At 43.5% G+C, this 22,738-nt stretch overlaps 1 protein-coding gene across 6 annotated transcripts in view; it reads left to right on the top strand.

The window, feature by feature from the left end:
* LOC127583003 (supervillin-like) overlaps nt 1-22,738 on the top strand; it is a 120,520-nt gene that overhangs the window by 70,133 nt on the left and 27,649 nt on the right. For all 6 annotated transcript variants that reach the window (XM_052038688.1, XM_052038689.1, XM_052038685.1 and 3 more), the window contains 8 exons: nt 1,619-1,766; nt 7,418-7,510; nt 11,465-11,551; nt 14,861-15,038; nt 16,474-16,646; nt 17,739-17,894; nt 19,239-19,375; nt 20,962-21,109. In XM_052038688.1, coding sequence (XP_051894648.1) covers nt 1,619-1,766; nt 7,418-7,510; nt 11,465-11,551; nt 14,861-15,038; nt 16,474-16,646; nt 17,739-17,894; nt 19,239-19,375; nt 20,962-21,109 — 1,120 coding nt within the window. The remainder of the gene's footprint in view (nt 1-1,618; nt 1,767-7,417; nt 7,511-11,464; nt 11,552-14,860; nt 15,039-16,473; nt 16,647-17,738; nt 17,895-19,238; nt 19,376-20,961; nt 21,110-22,738) is intronic.

The following is a 22,738-nucleotide window of genomic DNA, read 5'->3' as shown; positions in this document are numbered from 1 at the left end:
TCAATGCACAGTCCTTAAATGTAGATGATTTACTGGAATGCCTAACTCACTCCATTGATGCCACAGAGTTTGTCCCCAGCAAAGTCTAAACCACGTTCCCAGTACATTCGCAACTGGCCCAGTTAATACAGCTATCAAAGGTGAAAAAAAAAACTGCGGATTTCGGAAGAAATTGAGATTGTCCAAAGATTAGAAAGGTTTCTTTGATACTGATTGATTTTTTTCATTCATTGAGAACACAATGGGCAGGATATTACAATCATTGTACGCACCTCCACCTAGAAATCTTAATTGAGACTCCCAGTGCTTGTTTAATAGGAGAGGTGAGACAGGGACTCTTTCTGAATACCATGGTGTTTACCCTTAATTATCCTTATTGTTGCATGGTAGGCACCTGTCAGAGCAGGTGACAGCTCATCAATGAGATGATGTTGAGAGCTTGAATAGACCAATGAATGTGTAAATAGTGTGGGTTGATGCAAGGAAATGTAATGGAAGCTGTATTATGGTGCTTACATGCAAGGGAACCCACACACAACGATTGACTTTGTGAGTGAGAGCCTTTCCTCTCTCTTGTGTAATGGGAGGTAGTGGATTTTTGGGGTGCCACCTGGTCTTAAAGGCATGGTTACTTGTGTATGTATGCCACATTAATGTGGGAACAGCATTAGGTCTTTGCTGTGTTCTTTGGGCATTCAGTGAGATCATGGCTGCTCTGTCCTAATGCCTCCCACTTCTCCTGGTTCCATATCTGTTAACTGCCACAGCTGGGAAAAATAAGTTGAAATAGACTTAAGATTATTAATCGAGCTAGCATCTACTGCTTCCATAACATGCATAATGAACTGTTTTGTAACTTTTCTCCCAAGTGATGTAGTTCTGACACCCTGCTGTTTTAGAGTTTCCCATTAATAAAAAAAGTTTCTATCCAAGCTATTAACTTCTTTCAAAATCCTCACAAGCTCAAATCAAGTCATCTATAATGCTCTGGATTCAAAGGAAAACATATCAATATTTTTCCTCTAACCTTTCAGTGTGTGGCCTGATGGTAAAGCACAGAGTCTTACAGAATGGACACAGGTCCTTGGGCCTGCCAAATCCACCCCAGCTATCGAGCTCCCATAATCCTACAGAAATCCCATTTTAGTTTGCACATTCCCAACAACCACATCTCCCCCACAACCATATTCTACCACTCACCTACACTTGGGGCAGTACAGTGGACAATTAATCGAACCTAGGGACTTGAAAAATCGACAATTCTTTTCCCTCTACTGATGCTACTTGACCTGCTGAGTTACTCCAGTAGATTGCTTGTTGCTCCAACCTGCCAACTCACATGTGTTTGGGGTATGGGAGGAAATCGGAGCACCCAATGGAATCTCACACTGCCACAGGCAGAACATCCAAACTTCACATACAGACAGCACTAGGGGTCAACATCAAACCTGGTCGCTGGAGCTGTGAGGAAGCAGCTCTACTATGTGCACCACCGGGCTCCCCTCAAGTTAAGCAGATAGTTCCCACACAGGTGAATTGCTTCCACGCGGTGCTTTTGTGTAACTGAATGTTACCTTGCTTATAAAAACAATGTTGAAACAGGTTTTCTCTCTGTTAGAGAGCAGCAACTGATATCGGGGGACAGATATCACTGGAGGAGCGAAAGCACCTGATCTCTGTGAGTGAGGAGCAGTGGAAAGTGAAAGGCAAAGGTGCATTCAACGACTCCACACAGTTCACCGTGGCTGCTCGTATGGTGAAGAAAGGTCAGCACCCTTTTAGCGTGTTCATTGATTGGCGGGGACCCTCTAGCCAACTCAAATAAAAAGATTGACTTCCTTTTCTAGTTGCTGAAACAAGTGCGCCAAGGTTTATTTTTCATATCTCTCTCTTTTCTTCCATTTGTGTTTTAACCCCCATCTCGACCCTCTCAGGGGAGGACACATACCTGGTCAAGTGGGAACAGGGAGAGCGAGTCCCTGCTAATACTTCACTGTGCTGGTCACCTCCAGACCCCCAAGGATGATCGAATCTCTTTCTACTTTTGGATGGGATTTGAAGTCAAGGTCCTGCCAGGCCTCAAATGCTCTGATCTAGTTTTCATGTATTGCCGGTTACAGGTTGTTGAGAGCAGGCAGTAAGGCCCAAAGGGGGATGGATGAGGCATCACCTGGGGAGGGAAGAGTGAGATCACGACCTTTGGGGTCCGGTATGGGCATCAAGAGGAGCTTGCATCAAGATAGGATGGGAGGTCATCGTCTATAGCTGGTGGTGGATGGGGATGGGGAGGTCAGGCCAAAGTAGTGTGGACTGAGATGGTGAGACTCAGGACTCAGGTTGGTGGTTAATATAAAAGGCATGCATCTACAGTTGGTTATTTGACACTTGAACCTGATCAGGAAGTCCCCTGTATCTCTGAAACGAAGCTCACATTCATTGTCAGGGCCTGTCTCTGTTTGTCTGCTCCATGTTATCGGTAGGTTATAATGGCATCCAAACACAGTTGGAAGTCACTGTGCGTATATGGGGACCTCTGTGCATTTCACAGGCACTATCACCCCTTAAGTGGCTTTAAAAACTCTATGAACCTTGTAGTAAATGTTGAATCACTCAGCAATGGGCCAGACAGACCAGGAGCTGACTGCCTGCCCTCTGCCCACCTTTCTGTCTGTGGAAGGCTGGATGGGCTATCCCTCTACACCGGGAGGGTGGGTCACCTGGGGCAGTGCATCCTGACGCCTTGCCTTTGGATCACCTCCAACGCTTACCGGCTGTCAAAGGCTGTTTAACACTTTTCAAACATCTCTGATTTTTTCAACAGATTAAAAATTGAATCGTAATTAAAAAGATATTAATAATGAACAAATAATTAAATCATTGAAATAGATTAAAATAAGTCAGGTACCTCCCTGGACTTACTTTCATCCCGAGGGTTAACCATCAAGTGAATATGGTCGTCATTTGCTGGCCAGCTATCTCTGGTGTAAAGCTGGGGGGCTGGCTACAAGCTGCACCCCCAACCTCTCTTCAGGACATTTGCACCGTGCTGCTGGGCTCAGTGATGAGTTCTACCTGGTACACATGGTCAGTGGACTTCCGCCTTCAACCGTGCACACCAGGATGTCCGAGGTGCATTGAACTGACAGCTATCACTCAGCACAATTTGCAATGAACAATTTATTAGTCATTGAGTCATCCAGCATGAAAATAGGCCCTTCAGCCCACCAAGTCTGTGCCGACCAACAGACACCCATATTTACACTAATCCTACCCTAACCCATTTTGTTCTCCCCACATTCCCAACAACTAACCGCCCCCTCAGATTCTACCACTCACCTACACACTGGGGGAAATTTATAGCAGCCAATTAACCTACCTGTTGTTGGGAGGTGGGAAGAAACTGGAAAACTGGTGAATCCCACGCAGTCACAGGGAGAACGTGTAAACTCCACATAGATAACAACGGAGGTTAGGATTGAATCTGGGTCGCTGGACCTGTGAGGCGGCAGCTCTACAAGTTGTGCGGCTCTTTACTGATAAATCTAGTCATATAATGCAGGCAAATGTTGCAGGAAATGATAAAGCATTTAGGCCCAAGTCTGTTTGTATCTCTCTATAACAGCAGCAATGGAGCAAATGCTGGAAGGAGGGGAAAGAGTAGAATGTATCCAGGTTACGGGGCAGAGTATCTTCCATTCACCTTTGTGACATGGGATGTGGGAGTTGCTGCAAATCCCGCCCCGGTTCCCATTCGGAATCGGTACTGAGCTCCCAAATTTTGCATTTCAAAGTCACCAATCCAGTTTACGGAGATTAATTTTCCTTCCCTAACAGGCACAGGTAAATCAGCTGGGATGTGCAACAACTCGACAGGTTTGTGGTCAGTGGCAGGATTTTAAAACTGGATTCAAACTCGCAGCTTGTCGCAGTGGGAATGGTCTCATGTTCTTTGGACTATTTGTCTAGGCCTCGGGTTACTGGTAACATAACCATTATGCCACCACATCTCCCAACAGATGTGCAGAGTGATATAGTGCCTTGTGGGACAGGTTACTAAATATTCCTTTATCTTACAGCTTTAAGTGTTTTGCCTGATCACAATGTCCAGTGGTATTCCTTCTGCCTAAAAGTCCCCCTCAGTTCTTATCACACCTACAGTTAGTCCACATTCATGTGCTTCCATTAGAAAAGATCCACACACTTGTTCGGTAAAAATTCACCTTAAGTTATTATTGATGACTTTCTGATGGCAACAGCAATAGCCAATGTTGTATGTTAACTTGTTCCACACTTCTAACATGAGAAGTGGCTGGGAAAGTAGAGTGTGCTCATATTGATGTTCCATAGTGTCATGCTACAGGCCTTCAACAGGAGTCAAAGAATCAGGGTCCTGGGACATTCGGGGATTTGAGTTCAGGACCATTTAGTGTTCAGGACCACAGACAATTGTTGGGCCAAAATGGTCATCGTCAGGATAAATGGTCTAATTTCTACTGAAATGCTCCAAAAGGACTGTTGTGCCAGGAATGATGACATCTGGTACTAAATCTGCATCAGACCAAATTGCCCTGTTGTAGATCTAGAGTGACACAAAAATGACTTGGAAATTATTGCATTGCACTTTGTCCAAAGTTTATTTTCAATCACTGAAATAAATAACAATGGGCAATCATTTCTAGACCAATGTTTTAAACTGAGAATGTGATCTACAATATAGTTAGTCAGTGAGGATTTTGTGTGGCTGGTGTGCCCATCAATACACTATATGTTTATTTTCTTGGATGGTGAAAGTACTTCAGTAATAATTCATTCACTTTGTGAACACAAGTAGCTTTCACTCATAACAGGAATGATAGGTATAGATTTATTTTAGGAGAATCTTGGCTGGTAGATGAGACAATTGATAGAAGGGTGGGCTGGTAAATTGAGGTGAAGTGGGGTGGACCATAATTCCACCATGGAGCGCTTAGGTCAAATGGTGTGCTGCAAAATTCTAGGTACATAAAATATATCACTCTGGTGGCTGTTCTCCTTCAATGAATACATTATGGAGGAATAATCACAAAATTACATTCCCAGCCATTGGCTTGTCTCTGTGCCGTGATGATGTTTGGTGATTACTTTTCAATGTTCGGTGCACTTTAAGTTGTTATTAGCTGGAATGATCAAAAAAAAAGTTGCTGGAGGAACTCAGCGGTCAGGCAGCATCTGTGGAGGTAAAGGGATGGTCGATGTTTTGGGGTTGAGACCTTGCATTAGTTACTTCCACCGATGCTGCCTGACCTGCCAAGTTCCTCCAGCAACTTGTTTGTTTGGTCCAGATTTCAGCATCTGCAGCCTCCTGTGTCTCCTTTAGTTGTCTTTTGGAAGTAGATCTGAAACAAGTTGAGTAATAATTCAAGTTAACTTCAGCAATCAGTGCTCAGTGGAGGAGGAAGAGACTGTAGATGCTGGAATCTGGAGCAAAAAATAAAGTGCTGGAAGAACTCAGCAGGTCAAACAGCATCAGTGGAGGGAAAGGGATGGTTCACATTTCGGGTCAAGACCCTGCATCAGGACTGAGAGTGTAGAGGGAAGATAGCTTGCATATATAAGTGAGACAAAGGTTGATAGGTGATAGGTGGACCTAGGTAAGGAAGGGATGATGGGCAGAAGGAGGCAAGTGGGGCAGGTTGATGAGTCTAGGTAATGACAGGGAAGGGATGGAACAGGTGAATAAAGAGAGAGAGAGAGAGGGAGAGAGAGAGAGAGAGAGATAGAGAGAGACATTGGGTGGACAGGTGGGAGTAGGAAAGGAACACAAGGCGAGTGGGTTACCAGAAATTGGAAAATTCAGTGTGTTCAGTGGACAGTGTTCAATGGCCAGTTCTTATTGGCCAGTGTTCAGTGTTCTGTGCTCAGTGGCTAGTAGTAGTGGTTAATGGCTAGTTGTGATTCATTAATACAATCTTTTTGTTTAAGGGACTCTAAGCAGCTGCTGAGAGGAAAGATAGCCAGAATAAAGAGGCTTATCTGGCTATCTCCTGTCTGCTCTTTCAGTCCAGATGAAGGGTCTCAACCTGAAGCGTTCACTGTCCATTTCCTTCAAAAGATATTACCTGACCCAGTGTATTCTTCCCGCAGTTTGTTCTTTGCTTCAGGTTCCAGTATCTGCAGTCTCTTGTGTCTCCACAATACTCCAAGTTTCTGGGACCTTCTCAGACAGGTCCCCTTTAAGTCACATCGAAGCAAGCCTGGTCAGTTTCTGTATTGTTTGCATGGATCAGCTTTGTATGCACAGCCCACCGTTTTCCTCACAGTTCCTCCACAGTGCAGGTCTGGCCTTGCAGAGGAACTGCCAGGAAACCCATGGGCCATGTGGTAAATCCTTGATTTCCACTATGTTTTCTTTCCATTGAATCACAAACTGAGCTGGAAGCAGTGGCCATCCGATTCACTTTCCATGCAGGCATGTTTGGGGAAGTGTTGTAAATTAGGGGTGAAAATTAAATCCTGAGGAGTTTGTTTCAGAATTTGGTTCAAAACACAGAAGAAAGTTGATTTATCACAGAATTTAATCATGGAGCAACTGCTGTAAAACAGGCACCATGCAGGAATGTTGCTAGACGTGTCAAGATGTGTAGTAGATTAAGTTGGCGTTTTATACTGCAGTGTAAATAAAACTATCTGTAGGTGACAATCCTATGATGGGTTGTGTATGAGGAGAGAGGTCAGGGCGAAGGGGGTGGGAGATGGGACCTTTTTAAATGCGGGATGAATTTATATGGACAAGTCTAGCTGAAGAAACCCTGCTAGTCCTTGCCTGTTCGTGGGAAATCAGAACCCAGACCAACAAAACACTTGCAATCATAAAAGTTTACAACACAGAAGGAAGCCATTCAACTTGTTGTGTCGAACCTGGACAATGTGGACTTTGGATTCAGCCCCGTTCCTGGTCCAGATCCCTGCTGGTTGCAGCTCTTACTGGGGAAGCTTTCTGCCTCCACGATCCCTTCAGGCAGTGAATCTCACTTGGAGATGATTAGGAAGGGCAGAGTTTAACTTGGTGTGAATGGTAATGTAGAGCAAGAGTGAGTGAGAGAGAGCGAGAGAGAGTGAAAGAGAAAGAGAGAGAAAGAGACAGGGAAACAAGAGTAGAAACAATGGCTGATTCCTTTCTACTCTTCCTAGCCGAGATGTGCTTTCAGGAGTCCAAACTATTGCCAAGGTGTGTTACTTCACCAGGGTCTGTGGACTTGCCTGATCCATATGGCTCAATACCAAGGGAGCTAGTAAGAGGCAAACATCAGTTCTTTGGTAATCTCGGGTTAAAGTAGCACTGGTTTTTGTTATGATGTTAATGTGACATTTTTTTATCATGATGTTTTTGGAGAAGTATTTATAAACTTTCTGAATCTTTTTTTAAATAAAACTACAGGGTTGGTTTCTACCAGTTCAGGAAATGATGAGGCAGTTATTCCATTCAAGAAAGTTGCCACAGCAACCGGTACACCAACCAGACCCCTCGAAGGTGAGCGGAGTTTCAGAATATTTCAGTTCAATCTAAGTTTCAATGACGCAAATTAAGGGGAAAAAATTAAAATAAAACACACTTGAAATCAGGATCATTATCAAAACACTCAGGAAGTAGCATCACTGTTGCTAAAGCAAAGAAATTATGAAGTGAAATATCTTTAGATATTTGTGTAGATATCCTATCAATGGTGTTAACATTGTGAACACCCCTTGTGTGGAAAGAACCACTGCTGTATTGATTGACATCTGATAAGACCAAAATGGCAGGAGGGTGTTATCAGTTTCCATACCCATCTGATAAGGGACGAGTCCTCCCCCACCCAGCAAATGTAATCAGCTTGTTGGACGTCAATACAGAATTCAGACTCTCTGCTCCAGAATGGAGTCCAGAGTGAGATTCTAACCCCACAGCTTCGGGCTCAAGATATGCAGCTCCCTAAGACAAAGGCTCCCTACAGTTCCTGCAGTTTATGAGTTTAATAAATCCTAATCTTATTCAATGCTCACTTGCAACTTTGTTGGTCATGATTCATCAATTAGTCTGGGCACAGAATATAATTCCAGTCCTTCGTGCCTATGTTTTCAGCTCCCATTGTCTTATTTTGATTTATATAATTTATTAATTTGTAATCCCATTGGCCCACAGATATGAAGTTTTTGCAATGCGTCACACAGCAATAGGTTCTGTTTAAGCTTGTTCATTCTGTATCATGACTCCAATTATCCATACTTGCAGGAACATGTCTCATTTAAAAGTCTGTCCCTAGTGGGAGTTGGAGTGTGAATTGGCAGGCGGATCTAACAAGCTCTGTCAAACTTACCAGGAAACAAGCACTGCCTGGGCATGAGGACTTGAAGGGAATATCAGACCAATCTGGTTATATTACAGCATTTACAAGCATTTTGACAGTGTGCTGGATGTCATTTCTTGCTGCTTGCTGATTGTTTAACCAGTGATTAAACTTTTCCATATTGCATTAATTATTTAATTACTGCTGGTCACGTCATTTCCTGTGGCATTCCACTGGCTTCAAAACCAGTGAAGAAGTCACTTCTTGCCTGGTGAAGGCTTTGATGAAATAAATTCAGGAACACATTCATAGCTAGAGAACAGATTTTAAACATTTCAAATACCGTTCAGGGGACAAAGACGGCAAGATTGGATGCAGCTAATTCCTAATTAGCCCATCTGGGTTGCTTATGCCATCATGTGATCCAGAATAATTAGTACCACTGGAGGATATTTGCCAGTCCCATATCAAGGAAAGTCATTAACTTGCTTTGATTTAACATAATTTTGCGAGAAATTGTCTGAGAGGATATGCATAACATTCTTATGATCCTTCAGTGTCAAAAACCCAGAGTCAATAACTTTACTGAAATATTACAGAGTTCAAAAGGAGACAGAAATTCTTTCACAATTCTACTTTTATTCACTTTTCACGATCTGGGCAAGGCCAGCATTTATTGTCTGTCTTAATTGTCCTAAAGAAAGTAATAGTGAGCTGCCTGCTCAAACCATTACAGGGTACAGTGGATATCACGAGCATGAAGCTCAGCTACTTCCAAAGTTTCACCCTCTCCTCAAGAGCAGATTACAGGGGATGGTTTGAGGAGTTTCTGCTCCCAGCACTGGTCCAGGAGGAGTGTGTGGGGTTCAGGAAGTCATTTGGAGTTCTTGCTCAATCTCCCAGGTGGACTTTTGACAAGTAAAGTTCCTTTGAAGCCATGAAATCATGGTGTGTCATTTGTAACTCTGGGCATGATCAAAAGGGAGAGCAGAAGGTTTTTACAGCTCTGGCTTTCTTTTAAGTCATGCAATAGCCGGTGATATTTTTCAATCTTGGTCACATTAGCTATTTCAGAACCCTCAAAACCAGAGTGGAAGTAAGTCATTCTTAATGCTGAGGGACTGAGAAAGAGAGAGAAAGATTTTGCAACAGACAGCTCATGTTAAATTATAAAGTTTCTGTTATAATTTTGACCTACTTAAACATTGTTTACTTTCACCACATTCTCAGCTGGCACGTTTTTGGTTGGCTGCTGACAAGTGACTTTTGCAGCATCAACTCACAAGCCACCATCCACTGCGTATGTCGCAAATGCCCCTGAGAAGGTGGTTCTGAGCCCTATATTAGCCACAGATTAGCATGATTTTCCTGGTTTAACCGTGGGTCTATGGGCTTCCAAGGCTGCCTGGAACTTGCAAACAGAAGTCAGGTGAAAATACGCAGAATATGATACAAATGACAGACAGCTTGTCAGCCAGGGCAAGACATTGAGCCAACTTTGTTGGCAGTGAAAATGGGCATGCAACAATGAGAGTATAACATGAGCTGCCTGGGGTACACTGACTGCATCATATTCCTGCTTTAACAGCATCCAGTCACCTGCTCTCTGCAGTGTCTGCCTCCTGAGGTCCAATCCTTGCCATCACTGATAAAGCGACTATCACAAGACTTTCACTGTACAGCTCCAGACCTCACTCTTTGGGTTCCAATGGTGTCATCAGTCACATCTTAAGTAAACATTGTTTTTACCTCCAAGCAGACAGCAATTGAGTCTACTTCAAGGGAAGTGAACTGCTGCATTCAGAAGCATCATGGCAACTGACCCGAAATCCTTTTTCTCACCTGAATAAAGGTGTTTTCTTGGTTGCACGCCAGGTGTACGCTGATGGATTGGAAGCCCATGTGGCTGATGACCCCTGCTGCATGATTTGGGGATGCCCCAGTTGCCAGCTGAATGCAGTTAATGATGCACTTACCTATGGAAACCACCTGTAGCTGCAAAGCCATGGTCTCACCCATTCTGACTGGCACCACTGCCGACAAAGCTGGCACAATGTCTTGCCCTGGCAGGCAAGCTGTCTGCCATTTGTATTATTTTCTGCCACATTTTCACCTGACATTCATCAGTAAGCTCCAGGCAGCCTTGGAAACCCTTGGGCCCATGGCTAAATCAGGAAAGTCATGCTAACCTGGGGCTAATAGAGGGCACAGCACCACCTCTGCAGGGTCATTTTGGTATGGGAATTTAGTGTTGGTCTTGTCAGATCCTATAAATTAATAAAAACATTGAGCCAACAATATGCTGACATTGACTGCAATATCTCCCAAGGGTTTTCCTCACGTGGAGCCTAGTGCCCTGGAGTTAAAGGTTTAAGTTACCAGCATAGAGCCAACTTGCCTTCAATATTACTAGTTTTAATTCCCCCCCTTCCCACCCCTTCGCACATAAACACACCTTCTCCTGAATATTAAAATTCATCCCATCCTTTTTATTTGTTTTACCTGGACAAGTTATACCTCAGTATATAAAGAAGGCCAACGAGTTGAACTGAAAAAAGAAAGTAAAGACATAAGGTTCCATTTTTACACAAACCTAACAAAAAACAGAAATCCAATTCCCAGAAATGTATATGTGAGAATATTTAATGCTGTATTCTCTTCTGGGGATAGTCAGCTGTCTGGATGTTACACACACAAGTCAAAACAAAACTTTTTTTTCAGGTTTTAGAGAAGTGCTTCAGTTGTAAACATGTATATTGCAGTGGTTTTTTAATTTTATTTTTTATTTTTTTTATTTTACAGCATGATAACAGGCCCTTCCGGCCCATGAGTCCGCGCCGCCCATTTTAAACCCTAAATTAACCTACTCATACATCTTTAGAATGTGGGAGGAAACCGGAGCACCCGGCGGAAACCCACGCAGACACGGGAGAACGTACAAACTCCTTACAGACAGCGACGGGAATCGAACCCCGATCGCTGACGCTGTAATAGAGTCACGCTAACCGCTACGCTACCGTGCCGCCCGCACTGATGCAACCATTTTGTGTTTAAAACTCCAATGAAAGTTAAATTTCTAGGATGCGTAATCCATGCTGTGGTATGATTCTTCTACCTAATGATCCCTTAGAGCTACTGACCCTAAAATCTTGTTTCAGAGATTACAAGTTGCCCTGACGTACCCCTGGAGAGTGATGCTGCACTGGATAACCTGGAGACTTTCCTCAATAAGCTCCACTCCAAGAGTAAGGCTGATAAACCTCTGATTTTCAGTTTAAAGTCATTGCTCTACCTGCGGCCCCTCAAGGAAATGAGTGGAATATTTGTTGTTAATTGATAATCAACCACATATAGTGGACTAAGGACCCAAGTTACCTCCACTCACAATGCACCCTAATGCTGATCAGGAGCAGTTTGAAGAGGTTTTAGGCACCTTTTTCTCTTATAATTAGCTTGGGCTCCAAATCGGCACTAACCATTATCATTGGCTTAGTGGAAAAGTGATTGTATATGATGCAGAAATGTGTTGGTGTGACCAGAAAAGCTATCATTAATGGGTTTGAATAGGAACCTTGCAGTCAATTGAAGTGCTTTTGCTGTGCTTTCAAGCTGTGTAAGTGAATATGTAGCTAACAATTCACTCTGCTGTGGATGATGGTTCCTTATCCAAAGCCCAAGTAATAATTGTGGCTCATTTTAACTGAGCATTAAACTGAGCATTAAGCTGAATGTGCACAAGAACACAGATACAGTCACTGCGTTAAAGGCAGTGGGACCCAGTTTTAAGTCGGTTCATATCTTAAGGAATTAAGAAGCATGCTATGCTCTCTGATGGGGAAGAAGATAATGCACATGATGCAAGGAAATAAGGAGCAATTTGTTCCACATCTTAGAAAATTGCTGTCTAACTCCAATCATTACTCATAAATCTTTAATAAACATTTAGATTGAAATAGTTTAATTGAATGCAGAAAGTGGAGACAGTTGTTTCTTATTCTTAAATAGTTTATGATGTCAAAACATCGCAAACATTTTACTGCAGATTATATCCAAAGTGCATGGCTGTTGTGTTGTCAAACCACTCAGTTAAAATGAGCCACAATTATGACTGGAGCTTTGGATAAGGAACCAGCACACACAGCAGAGTAAGCTGTTAGCTGCATATTCACTGACGTAATTTGAAAACACAGCAACAACACTTTTTTTTTATTCCCCCCACTTTTTTATCAATTCCCCCCCAGATTCTACCACTCACCTACACAATAGAGACAATTTACAGTGGCCAATTAACTTACCAACCTGCACGTCTTTGTGATGGGGGAGGAAGCCCGAGCACCCAGAGGAAATCCACGTGGTCACAGGGAGAACGTACAAACTCCACACAGACAGCACCGGAGGTTCGGATTGAACCAGATCTCTGGCACTGTGAGGCAGTTGCTCTGCAAGCTGCACCACTGTGCCCCCTGAAGGTTTAGCAAAGGAATTGTAGGAGCTGATTCTCAGGCTGCTGAGGACGTGGCTTCTGGTGCTGACCAGTGGAAACTTGAAATGCACAATAGGGCAGAAACTGGGACGAATAAAGCACTGGGGGAAGTTTAAAGCAGGCACTGGAAGGCTTTGAACATCAAGAGTCTGTTCACACAATGGTCAAGTTTTGCTCTGTTAGATTCATCATCAAACTGGACTTGGGATGGTTTATTTTTGCGGTGCCTTCTCCCAGTAGACACCGTCAGTGCAGTTAATATTTAGCATTTGGTGTTACTTCTGATCATGCCAATCTACTTATTTTATAATGGGTCGACATCAAATTAAAGTGATACTGCTGATAAGATTTTGGTCATGGGAGGTCTGACCACACAGGTCTCTCCAGGCATAGTTCCTGAAGTTTTGTATTAATTTATCCATTTTTCAGGATCTGGGCATGGCTGGCAAGACCAGCATTTATTGCCCATCCGTCAGCCCTTGAGAAAGTGGTGGTGAGCCACCTTCAGCTATGATACAACAGAATGACTTGCTGGGCATTTTCAGAGGGCAGTTAAGAGGTAAACAACTTGCTGTGGATTTGGAGATGCATATACATCAGACTGGGCAAAAGCAGCAGATCTGCTCCAGGACCTCCTGGTGGCCACCCACTTCAATTCCACATCTCACTCCCATACTGACATGTCCGTCCATGGCCTCCTCCACTGCCACAATGAGGCCAGACGCAGGTTGGAGGAACAACACCTCATATTCCACCTTGGGAGTCTCCAACCTGATGGCCTCAACACCGATTTCTCTAACTTCCGATAACCCCACCCCTTCTTCTCCTCCCCCCCCCCCCACTCCTTTGACTTCCCTTATTCCTGCGGCTCTCTTCCCCCACCTTGATGACCTGCCCATCTCCTCTCCTTCCGTCCTCCAGCCTTTATTCCATGGTCCACTGTCCTATCCTACTGGATTCCTTCTTCTTCAGCCCTTTGCTTCTTCTACCTCTCACCCCTCAGCTTATTACATCTTGCCCTTCCTCCCCCACCCACCTACCTTCACCTGAACTCTCTCACCTGATCTCACCTATCCCCTACCTGCATGTGCTCCTCCCCCTCCCCCCACCCCACCTTCTTATTCTGGCTTCTGCCCTCTTCCTTTCCAGTCCTGATGAAGGCTCTCGGCCTGAAATGTCGACTGTTTATTTCCCTCCATGGATGCTGCCTGACCTGCTGAGTTCCTCCAGCACTTTGTGTGTGTTGTTCCAGATTCCAGCATCTGCAGAATCTCTTTTGTCTCAGATCTGCTCCTCCAAAGTTGTATTAGGGAATCATAAGGGTTTTTTATAACACTGGCTATTTCACCATTACAGAGACTGGATTTTATTTAGCAATTCCAAATGAGCTTATTAACTGGACTTAAATTCCACAACAGACATAGTAGGATACAGACTCTCACCTTTGGATTATTCATTCTGGTTCTGGAATACTAGTCTTGTAACTTACTGCATTACCACTGTGTACAACTACCTGAGGAATGGCAATCCAAGACAATTTTCCCTTCAGTATTGTTTAAGACACCTAACATGTCAACCTGACTTAAATTCATAAACTTTTGCACAGAGAAGGGACATAACTGGGACTTTCCTGCTACAAATTGATCAGTTATCAAGGATACTTACTAGTGGGATCTACATTTGTTTTACCTCTACAAATTACCTGTGAAGAGTGAATGCTGAACTACCAGAATTTTTATCTTTCCAGATGATAAAATTTCTCATGTGGACATAAAAAACCAGTTTAGGAGAAAGGAATAACATTCCAGGGCTTGGAGACCTCAGATTTCCCAAGGAAAAAGTTCTCAGTGATCATCACTCAAACAGATTATTTATCTTACTACTGTTTGTGGGATCATACATTGCACAAATTAATGGCTTTGCTCCTTTCACTACAAACTACGAAGTCCTGGGGCTTTCTTGGACATTTCTTCCTGTCGGGGGTTATGTAAATTAACTGGGAATAAACTTCAGTTGTCTGAATTTCCAGACCTTCGTCTGACATACCTGACTTGGTGCAATCTTTCCCCAGATACTAGTAATCAGGAGATGACAATCACAGTGACGGAACAATCGGTGAAGGAGGTACTAAAGCCAGATGATGATGATACCTTCAGTAAATTCTATAAGCGGACACCAACCCTTCTGACATCCACTGTGGTGGAAATCAAGGAGAGTTTTGATGTCATTTTTGAACCCAACACACCAAAGTAAGAGCTCAATTGTTTCACTGCAAGGAATTTGTTAGAATCTTAGAGGAAGAGAAAGTAACCCAAGATGAATGTGGGTGGTGTAACCTGAAGAGATCAGGTGCTTAACTGGTAGCTACTTGCAAGTGTGGTGGGTTGGGCTGGTGAGCAAAGGCCTAGGGAGAGCCAAGCTCTAAAATCAAGAAGGAAGGCTGATCAAGATAATTAGGCATAAAAAAACAGAAAATGCTGGAAAAACTGAACAGGTCAGGCAGTATTCGTGGAAAAAGAAACAGTTAACATTTCAGGTCAGTCTTCTCTGATTTATTTCAGATTTCCAGCATCTGCAGTATTTTTTATCTTCATTTACTGAAGATAATTAGGCACCTTGTGTGAGGTATACATCATCAAAGAGTATGACAGTATGACTAAGAACCTGCCATTGATTGTGACTAGGAAGAGGTAAATTGGGTACTTAGACTGCTCCCTCCATGGATGCTGCCTGACCTGCTGAGTTCCTCCAGCACTTTTTGTGTATTGCTCCAGATTCCAGCATCTGCAGAATTTTTTGTGATTCCTTTTGGGACTTTAGGTTTTCAGCTCCCCAGAGACCTGGGTTGTTTGGGGTGAGTGTGTAGGGGTGAGTTCTCTCCAGGTGCACTGGAGAAGCTGCAGATTGGGAGAGGATTTAGACTGCAGCGAGTGACTCACTGGTTCTCTGTCCTGGGGCAACAACATAAAGGCAAAGCTGGACTCCCATTAAAAAAAAGTTCTCCAATTTCACCTTAAAGCAGGACTGTACTGAGGATAGGAGGAAAAACAGAAGGGCTGGAAGAACTCAACCGGTCAAGCAGCATCTGTGGAAAGAGAAACCGGTTAATGTTCCGGGCAGGGACCCTTCCTGAGAAATGGGGGAAGTGTGGAGGAGTGACAGTTTGGAAAGCAGAACTGGGGAGGGTGGGGGTGAGGTGGTTGGTGAGGTGTAAGACGAAAAACTACATGGAGGTTGGTTGTGACAGATCAGGTGATAAGGAGCATGAGTACTTGACTGTTGGTGAGGAATTTAATGGAAATAGGGTAAAAAAAAGACATAAGCAGGATAATGGGAAACAATGAGAGAGCGGTTTACCTGAAGCTGGAAAATTCATTGTTGATTCCAGAAGTTTGCAAAGTACCCAGACAGAAGATAAGGTACTGTTCCTCTAATTTCTGTTGGGTTTATTAAGGCAGACTGAGAAAAAGGTTCAGTTCAAGAGTGAAGGAAATGTCGAATTTTTTTATTGAGTTTGTTTGTTGCTGTGTCAGCAAAATGCTGAGGCAGCGTCAGACTCAAAGCACAAAATGCAAATATCCCCTTTGGATCAGAGCAAACCACCAAAGGTAAATGTGACACTTTACACAGTTAGGGTGGCTCCTCACTGGGAGACACGCTGATTTTTCATGTTTGTCCCTGTAGACTGATTTCTGAGGTGGCAGAACACAAGCGAGCTGTGAGACCTCTTCGTAAAACGCAGTCCTCTCGCAATCCCCTGAGAGCACTGGCTGCCCGAGACGACATTCGCTTGGAGTACACAGAGCAGCGTCTGAATGTGGCCACAGTGGAGGCCAAGAGGATCCGAGCTGAGAAGAGTAAGTCTTGTGGGAGCCAGTGTGTAACAGCAGCATTCTCCGCATTGTGATAGCACACAATGTTACGACACAGAGGAGATCCCCGTCCCCATGCCAGATTTTTCAAAGCCGCAGCGACTACTTCCACTCCCTCTTTCTCCAAACCCCTGTAGGTTCTCCCTTCTTGTATGTTTACAAATCCATTTTGAAAGTTACGATTGAATCTGCTTTCACCACCATTTCAGGTCATGAATTCCAGATTATACCAATTTTCTGCGTAAAAATATCTCCTCATATGACCTCTGTTCTTTGGCAACTTGCCTTAAGTCCTGTGGTTACTGATCTTACTGCCAAGAGATAGCTTTGACTTATTTACTCCATCAAAACCCCTTCTAATATTAGAAACCAGTATTAAATCTCCCTTTTGGCTTTCCCTCTTTTAAAGAGAACAATCTCAGCTTTTGCACTATGGTATAACAGCGCTCACTTTGGCGCAAGTAGACTGCACTAGTGAACCTTGAGACAATGACAGCTGGGGATTTTAATTTGCGTTAATTAAATATGTAATAAAAAAACCTTGTGCTTGTAGTGGTGACTGTAAAGCTAATGGGTTGTGTGTTATTATGATGTTCCAGACTGCACACTCTGTCTTGCCTTCAACACAGCACAGATGGTGTGTTATCCAATACAGCCTTATTTAGCTGTTTCCATAGGAACATGAAGAATTAGAGGCAGGGGTAGGCTGTCAGGCCTTTAGAGCCTGCTCTGTCATTCATCATGCTTGTGGCTGGTCTACCTCAGTGCTATTTTCCTGCACTATCCCCATATCTCTTTATCCCTTTAACGTTGAGAAATCTATCCATGTCCGATATGAATAAACTCAATGACCGAGCCTCTGCAGTCCCTCCAATGAGTCACTACCCTCTGAGTGAAGACATTTCTTCTCAACTCACTCCTCTTCAAGGTCACTTTAGGGTCATTTTGTGTCACTCCAGAAGTTTGACCCTTGCATGTCTGATATAAAATATAAAATGTCCAGTGTATAAGAAAGATATTTATCATTGTGCCTTAAATTTATTGGTCTACCTCATGAACACTTTTGCATGTCTCCAGTGGCCAAACACTCGAACTATGCGGATGTGGCATTGGCGGGTCTAACAAGCAAGGAGAACTTCAAAAATGTGAACCTTCGGAACGTGAAGACGCTAGAACAACCTTCCAGTAACAGCACACTTCCCTTCAACAAACTGATGCTGCTGCAAGTTAAGGGTAACTATGGCCCCACTGAGAACAATGTTCAAAGCCGCTAGAAAATAGGATTGTTGCTCCCTAATTATGATTTTACAGAATCGGAGAATCCTCAAGATCTGCCGTAATATTCTGTCTATGCAGCCGTGCAAGCAATAAGTTTTAAAAGTGATTTTTTTTTCTCATTGTCTTTGGTTTGCCCTTTGCTAGACAGTACTATCCCCAGCTGATGGTGACATAGAACACAGAACAGCACAGCACAGCAACAGGCCCTTCAGCCCACGATGTCTGTGCCGACCACCACGCCAACTTAAGCTGCGCATTTGCCAGCACATGGTCTATGTCCTCCATTCCCTGCCTGTTCATGAGCCTGTCTAAATGCCTCTTAAACATTGCCATTGTGCATTCAAAAGCTGTTCAAATAGAGTTACATTATTTAAAAGCTTTAGGTAGGAGCACATAAAAACACTGTCATATAATTCAAAACATTAAAGTAGGTAAAGGTTCTACCTGCACTTTGTGGTCTCCACAAGTTATGCCAGCCCTCTCTGATGTAAAGCAGAAGCCTGAATGTGAAGTGGTTCTGGGGATGCTCTCTCCTGGAAGTCACTGGGCTCAGTGTTGGCTCCAGTGACGGGGTCACTCAGACGTGCCGGTACCTGACTTCCAGTAAGTTGCAGTCTTCTGCCTTTGCCCAAGTAATGGCGGAAGTCCGAGATGTACAGAGGCTAAGTCCAGCCGGCCTGATTCAGGCCAACGGATGTGTCTACAGCTGTGCCCACCTTCGGGGTAGTTTGGACTTTGAGGATGCAGGCGACCCCCTCGGTATGGCCATTCGGGTAAAGGAAGTCGCCCTTACTGAATTCACAAATCGCAACCCAGCAATTTGAGATGCGAAATAAAATTTGCTCTCATGAACCTTATGTGAAAAAAAAATGAACACAAGGTTTTGTTTTCAACTCAAGTTTCTCCACGGCTTCACATTAAAGAAAATCTGTTTTCCAGTTATGGTTTATCAATTATGGACCATTTTCTAGGAATACAATACCCCCGTAACGCATAGTGTGACGTCAGCCTTGTTGAATCAGCTGCTCCACTGGGGTTGAAGGAGAGATTTGGCGGAACCACCACTCCCTCAGCCCAGGGCTGCTGATGACACCTTGTCACCTGCGGCACCTCAGTATCTCCCCAGCTGAAGTGAGGCAGCAAACAGCAGGCTTTTCTTAAACTGTAAAACCACGATGCGCATTCTAACACTCCCTGCCACTTTATGTGTGACATCTCCACCTGATTTATGCCACTGCTGGCAACAAAACAACAGTTGTGAATCAGTGTAGGACCAGGGTTAACTCTGCCATTTCACAGGTCGCAGGCATGTCCAGGTTCGGTTGGTGGAGCCTAGATCCAGCTCACTCAACAGTGGGGACTGTTTCCTCTTGATAACTGCACAGCACTGTTGCCTTTGGATAGGAGAATTCGCTAATGTGATCGAGCGCTCCAAGGTATGCCTGCTAAATCTGTCTCCTTAATTAGAATTAATTTTGAATGCTTGTACTCACTGCTCTGTCATGTCTGGAGCTTTCCTTGGGCAAATCCAATGAGGTTACTTGTTCTCACATGTTCCATAAACCAGCCATGTATTCCCTTTGGACAGAAAGTGCAGACTTGATGAAATTGTTGCTTAACATGATTATTGAATGCTGAAAGGCTAGATTTAGGAATACTATTTCCTTTGGTGAGGGAAACCAGAGCACAAACCTCGCATGAGAACTAATGCGTCAGGGGTGAAGTTAGGAAGAAGCTTCACAGAAAGAAATGGAGATCAGGAATCCTCCCGTGACAAAGACATTTGCGGTCGAGTCAGTTTCAAATCATTGGTTGATTTTTGTTGGCCACAGTATCAAATATTTTTGGAAACAAAGTGGGTTGTTGGAGTTAAGATGCAGATATCTCTTGAATGGCACAGCAGTTAATGCTGCTCTTCACAGCTCCAGCAACCAGGGTTCGATCCTGACCTCGGCTGTTTGCACGTTTTCCCTGTGTCTGCATGGATTTCCCCCGGGTGCTCTGTTTCCTCCCACATCCCAACAATATGTTAATAGTTTAATTAGCTACTGTAAATTATCAAAGTAATTCAAAGGGGCAGTGGGTCAGCATTGTGCAGGAGAATAGTTTACAGGGAAATAAGGAGGGGAATGGGACTGATGAGATTGCTGTCCTGGGACTACAGGGCTGAATGGCCTCCTCTGTGTTGTATTAAATAAATAAGAATCATAATTTATCTGAACAGCAGAACAGGCCCCAGAGACTTTCCTTTTCTGTGTGGAGAAATTTCCCGTCACTTTAAACCTAATGGATAATCTAAGGGGCCACTAGGATTATGAAGATAATTAACACTGTTGTGTAGAATTGTTGAGTTTCTCTTGATTTTACAGATGTGGACATTATTCATGTCATGTCACCTACTGATTCCTGGTGTTTCCATATCTCCCTTTGTGTGCAGGGAATTAGCACTAAAATCCTTTGAGAACATAAGAAATGGAAGCAGGAAGAGCCCCACAAGTCTGTGCCACCAGTCGTGACGATCTCCCATCTCCACCCAATTTCCTACTAGTGCCCATTTCTTCTGATCACCAAAGGTTACTCAGCATTGAATACACTTGATGACTGAACACCTTCATGAACATTGCACCCAGCAGGTCTCCAGTTGTGGGACTTATGATGAGAGAGAGAGGAACATAATGAGTGCATTGTGAATAGCGATTGACAGGAGAAGTGTTGCAGGCAGTGTGACTTTGGCAGGAGGATTGTATCATACACTGAACATGCAATGACTGCCTTGGTCTCAGTCACTCCTTACACATCAGTATTATCCTAGACCTTCCTGTCGACTTTGGTGACAGCCCAGCTCTTTGGACGGCACTGCCCTGTGAATGTGGCAGCACAGAGACTTTACCATTACCATCCAGAGCTATTTACCAAATGCTTAGACTGACCAGTCCTTTGGATGTAGAGATCACTGTCTGTTGTGTCCTTGATTCATTTGAGTGGTCAAACAAGTAACCATTAGTTGGTTTACTTCCTTCAGGCATCAGAACTGGCTAATTTTATCCAGACTAAACGAGAGCTGGGGTGCCGGGCAGCGACCGTCACCATTATCGAAGAGGGCATTAACAGTCAAGGCAAAAGGAGCAAGGAATTCTGGGATCTTCTTGGTGGCCAGACAGAATATCAAGGTCAGAACCTCAAAGTGCAGCCAATGTCATTGGTCTGTAGATCACTCACTCTGTCGCCAAGAATTTACTCAGATGAATTATGTTGATGGAAGATTCCATGAAGAGATGGATCTTCCAATACAAGTATGTTTTCTTTGTAGAACATTTTGCATTGGATATTTTTGCAATGCCTGTTCTTACAAAACTCTGGTTTGAGGATTAAAGGAGAGCCAGTAGATATGATATATCTGGATTTGCAAAAGATATTTAAAAAGATGCCACATAAAAGAGCTCATTTCACTAAGGTGTAATATGTTAGTATTCAGAGAGGATTAGTTAAAAATAGTCAGGATTAAAGGGTAATTCTTAGATTAACAATCTGTAACTAGTGCATTTCCACAGAATTTATATTAATCATTTATGTAAAGCAGCCAAGTACATTGTGGTCAAATTTGCTGGTGGTTAAAAGAAAAGTTGGCAAAGTAAGGTGTGTAGAGGATGCAAAGTATCATAGATAGGTTGAGTAAGTGGCAAAAATGTGGTGGTTGGGAATATAATGTGGAGAAATGTGAAGGTATGCACTTCAGTTGGAAGAACAAGAAAACAGAATGTTTAAGTGGAGAGACCACAGAGTGGGGATGGATTTGTGTGTCCTTGTACGCGTAACGCAGAGAGTTAGCATACAGCTACTGCAAATAGTTGGGAAGGCAAATGGGACGTTGGCCCTTACTGCGAAGAGGGTGGAGTGTAAATGTAGTGAAGTCCTGCGACAACTAAAGCGAGCATTGGTGGTACCACAGCTGGAGTATTGTGTCTTGTTTTGGTCTCTGTAATTAAGGAAGGATAGACTTCCCTTAAAACGAGGTTAGAATTGGTTAATTCCTGGAATGAAAGGGTTGTCTTTTGAGGAAAGTTTGAGGAGATTGAATCAATACTTAATAAGGTTTAGGAAAATGAGGGGTCACCTTATTGAACCATAAGATTCTGAGGGGCTTGACAAGGTAGGTAATATGAGGGTGTGTCCTCTTGTGGGAGAATTTAGGACTGAGCATAGTTTCAGAATAAGGAGTCGCCTATTTAAGTCTGATTCGAGGAGGAATTTCTTTTCCCAAAGGGTCCTGTTTCTTACGTTCTTAAGTTGCCATTTCCTCTCTCACTTTCTCTCCCTCTGCTCTCTCTCTCTCAATCCCACCCCCATTTTCACACTTTTGGTCACTTTTGGTCACTCCATCGGTCCTACAACCTCGCTCTCCCTTCTTTCCCATCCCCCCTCTTCATAGAATCATAGAAAGATACAGTACGAAAACAGGCCCTTCGGCCCAGCAAGTCCACCTGACTATCAAACACCCATCTTTACACTGATCCCATCCTAAGCCATTTCATTCTCCCCCTATTTCCACTTGTTCAATCTTTTTCTTAAATTCCTTCACTTTTTTACTTCCTCTGTCACTCTCAACATCTCTCTCATTCCCTCTCTCTCACTCTTAAAACCTCTATCACTCTGCTTCTCATTCTCACAACCTCTCCTTCTCTCTCTCACTTGCTGTCTCTCACTCACAATGGGAGAGCATCCTGCTCACAGATGGTGATTGGTAATTGATTTATTATTGTCATGTGGACCAAGATATAGTGAAGAACTTTTGTTTGGAT

The sequence above is a fragment of the Pristis pectinata genome, chromosome 25 (assembly GCF_009764475.1).
Source record: "Pristis pectinata isolate sPriPec2 chromosome 25, sPriPec2.1.pri, whole genome shotgun sequence".
Lineage (NCBI taxonomy): Eukaryota > Metazoa > Chordata > Chondrichthyes > Rhinopristiformes > Pristidae > Pristis > Pristis pectinata.
Note: the sequence above shows the minus strand (reverse complement) of the source record. Positions and strands in the feature narration are given on the sequence as shown.